This window comes from Nannospalax galili, unplaced genomic scaffold (assembly GCF_000622305.1).
Source record: "Nannospalax galili isolate Female #2095 unplaced genomic scaffold, S.galili_v1.0 scaffold7090, whole genome shotgun sequence".
NCBI lineage: Eukaryota > Metazoa > Chordata > Mammalia > Rodentia > Spalacidae > Nannospalax > Nannospalax galili.
Window position 1 is genome coordinate 17386 of NW_008328042.1, and position 3437 is coordinate 20822.

The 3437-nt window shown below is 45.8% G+C and overlaps 1 protein-coding gene across 3 annotated transcripts in view; it reads right to left on the reverse strand.

Annotated features, from left to right (window-relative positions):
- Positions 1–3437, reverse strand: part of LOC103742921 (Golgi SNAP receptor complex member 2-like) — a 23504-nt gene that overhangs the window by 11834 nt on the left and 8233 nt on the right. For all 3 annotated transcript variants that reach the window (XM_029567986.1, XM_029568015.1, XM_029567954.1), the window contains exon 2: positions 1196–1260. Coding sequence is in view for 2 of the 3 variants with exons in the window: in XM_029568015.1 (XP_029423875.1) it covers positions 1196–1260 (65 nt within the window). In the remaining variant the exon portion in view is untranslated. The remainder of the gene's footprint in view (positions 1–1195; positions 1261–3437) is intronic.

Consider the following 3437-nt stretch of genomic DNA (forward strand, 5'->3'; position numbering starts at 1 on the left):
TTTTTAAAGCTGCAGGTGTATCTGTAGAAATAAATTTCCTATCTTTAGAAAATAAAACATCTAAAGGTTGCCCAAATGTGTTAAGCTAGTTTCTGATGTAGATTTAGTTTTCTTTGAGATTACATTCAGATAATGATTATAAATACCTACTAAAAGGGCTGTCAACCAAATTTTCTTATAGTAATGAAGTTAGAAGAAAAATAAAAAGTATAAAGGAAAGGGACAATTAGAATGGAAACACCCAGAGGCTTTCTGAAAGAATGAGTGGGCTCAGATATGTTGCAGCTCTCAAAGCAGACCACATATCAACAGGAAAGGCCCAGGAAGAGCCCACAGAGGCAGAAAGCTGTGATAAACTGTCATTTTCCTTATCCCCTTTGATAAGGCAGTCAAAATGTCCTCTTTCCACCTCTAATCAGGCAGCAGTGAGATTACTGGGAAGGCAAACAAAGTCTGATGGGCAGAAATAAACTGCACAAAACCAAGCATCCAGGTAGCTGCCTGCCCCACCAACTAGTGACAGCCCCAGTACCACTCCTTCCTAGGCCTTCACACCTGCAGCAAACAGTTTAGATTAGGGCACTGTGGGGTGCAGAACCAACTGAACAGCCAGGGTGGGAGCCCTGGAGAGAGGCAGGAAACGGAAACAGACCTGATGAGAGAAGGGCAGTAAGGTAGCAAGAGCTTCTGAGGGAATGCCTACAAGACTGGCTCAGAAAAGGGGCCTTTCTCGGAACACAAACAGAACTCAAAACCACTACCAGCTTGCTTCTCAAAGACACTAGTGTGGGAACTAAACTAATTAATTACTGATAGTTATTTCTGAATAATCCTCCTAAAAAATCAGAGTTCTCAGAGCAGAAGAGATGGCCAGTTCCAGGTCAACGTCTCTGAATTTTCACGGACTGCATTCCTCCGAGGACTAGGTAATGAGATTAAGACAGATGGGGACAGAACTTCCATTCCCATAGGGCCAAGTTGGGTTGAGTGCAGGGGTAATGGGGGATAAGACCGGTGGAACTCCAATGGGCACAATCGGGGAGATCTGCCACTTGGCCATAGGGTTTTTCTGTCCACCCCAACAAGACTCATTCCAAACTGAATTTAAACCCCTGGGGCAGAATGCAGTCAGGAAACCCAGACCATTAGCCCGGTGTCAGAGAAAGGACTCTGGTCTCCTTGGTTAATTACTCACAGTGCACAGACTCCTTGTCTGCTGTCTCCAGGCGTCCCATGTGAGACTGAATCTCGTGGACCTGCCTATCAAAGGAAGAGGGAGGAAATGAGTGAGACAGGAATAATCACCAGCACTTCAGTCAGGAAGGAGAACTTTTTCTAGGGCCAACATACAACTGATTTAAATTGACAGTGCTGCTGAACTGTAAGACTTACATATGGTGTTTAGGACATTATTTTGGCATCATTTCTAATATCCTAATGGTAATAATAATAATAACACTGATAGCATTTAGTGAATGCTTACTGTATTTGAGACACTGCTAAGTCAATAACCCTGTAAGGAAAAGTACTATCATCATTTTATAAATAAAATGACCGAAACCCGGAACGCTTATGTAACTTACTCAAGGTCACACGGCCAGTGATAAACCTCGACCAGGGTCCAACCAATCCCACTCTCTGTTCTATGACCCAATGTGCTGAGCACTGGTCTGTATTAGCAAGAGTCAAAGGGCAAGTGAGATATAATCCTTGCCCTTGAGAAACAATGTAATTAGGAATTGACAGGCTAGACAGACATGAAAAAACCCTGAGAAGATTTACAAGAAAACCTACACACAAAGCAGAAACAAACAGAAAGCTGAAAAGCTGTGTACAGTGGGGCAGAGGACATGGAAAGGCCGAGGCTAAGGAACTGTAAACTGGAGTCTTATGGATGGAGTGAGTTGTATTCATTCAGCTGTTTTTGAGACAAGATAGCATTATGTAGCTGAGGCTGGCCTCAAACGTTAACGATGGTCCTACCTTGGCATTCAGAGTGCTGGGGTTATAGTCATGCATGTCACCATACAAGGCTTGGATAGAGGAGGTCTAAGTATTACTTTGAAGAAGGTGGATTGGGGTTTAGTGAAGAAAGGGAGGAAGAAAATGATACACAGAAGGCATGCAAGGCATTTCAGGTGGATTAAAGCAGGCTGGACCGCTTGAAGGAGAGTCAGAGAGAAAGCAGTGGGGGACGCTTAGTGGAAGGCCCGAAAGACAGAAATCTCCTGTTTCGTAAACATCTCTGGCTGGCAATAGGAGGGAAACTGCCATCCCATTTGGAAACACAACACGTCCCAGACGTCAGGCCCAGAGCACTCTATGGAAGCTTTCCAGGACTTGGCCAAGGTCACCCTCTGAATCCTTCCTAATCACCTCCTAGCACCTGTGGGCCCCTGGAATGTTGCTTATGTTAGCCCCGACAGCCTCCTGTGCCTCCACAGGTCTTTCACCTACAGCCTTGTACAGGGGTCTTATCTCCAGTTCTTGAAAAGCTCAACAAGCCTCCACTGTGAGCACTACATATCAAAACCTCAGATTTAACAGGGCCAGCAAGGAGCCCCACTCTGGTTTCAGTGTCTCTAGTCTTTTCCAGGGCTTCCCAGTGGCTTCTAAATAGGACCCAAGGCACCAGAAGAAGCCAGGCCAGCTGTCTAAGGATTTCCTGAATGCTCCTAGGCAAAACTTGTGACCCTGAGAAACAGCCAGAAATCACTACTAGAGTCTGAGACTGGTCAGCTGCTCCAGGGAGGGGAGTGCAGGGTATTTTGGAAAGGGAGGGTGTGGAGGTCCAGAGGCTGATGCAGGAACGCAGATCAAGGTAACTACCACGTGGAATATCTCAGGGTAACAACAACAGAGGACTGATGGGCAGAAAAATTAGGACTCCTAGTAGTAGGAGCAGGATGTAGGCAGTGAGGTAACATTTGCATTGGTGACTTAATAAATCAGAAAGCTGCTGCCATTATTGGCAAGAAGGGAAACAAACAAACAAAAACATGGTAGAGGGGCAAAATACCAGCCAAGACAACACTGAAGAAATATGTGGAAGGATCACTTCTCCTGCCTGTAATTAAGGCTTACTACAATCTGGGCATGATAATGCAGGCCTGTAAGCCTAGCTACTTGAAGGGCTAGTAGTTGGGAGGGGGGTGAATCAGGAGGATTCAAAGTTCAAGGCCAGCCTGGGCTACACAGTGAGTTCAAGGCCAACCTGGGCAACTTAGTGAAACCCTGGCTCAAAATAAAAAGTGAAAAGAAACTGGGGCTACAGTGCTGTAATAGAGCCCTTCAGTGACAGGGCCCTTCAGTGATAGAGCCCTTTAGTGACAGAGCCCTTCAGTGACAGAGCCCTTTAGCGACAGAGCCCTTTAGTGACAGAGCCCTTCAGTGATAGAGCCCTTCAGATAGAGCCCTTTAGTGACAGAGCCCTTCAG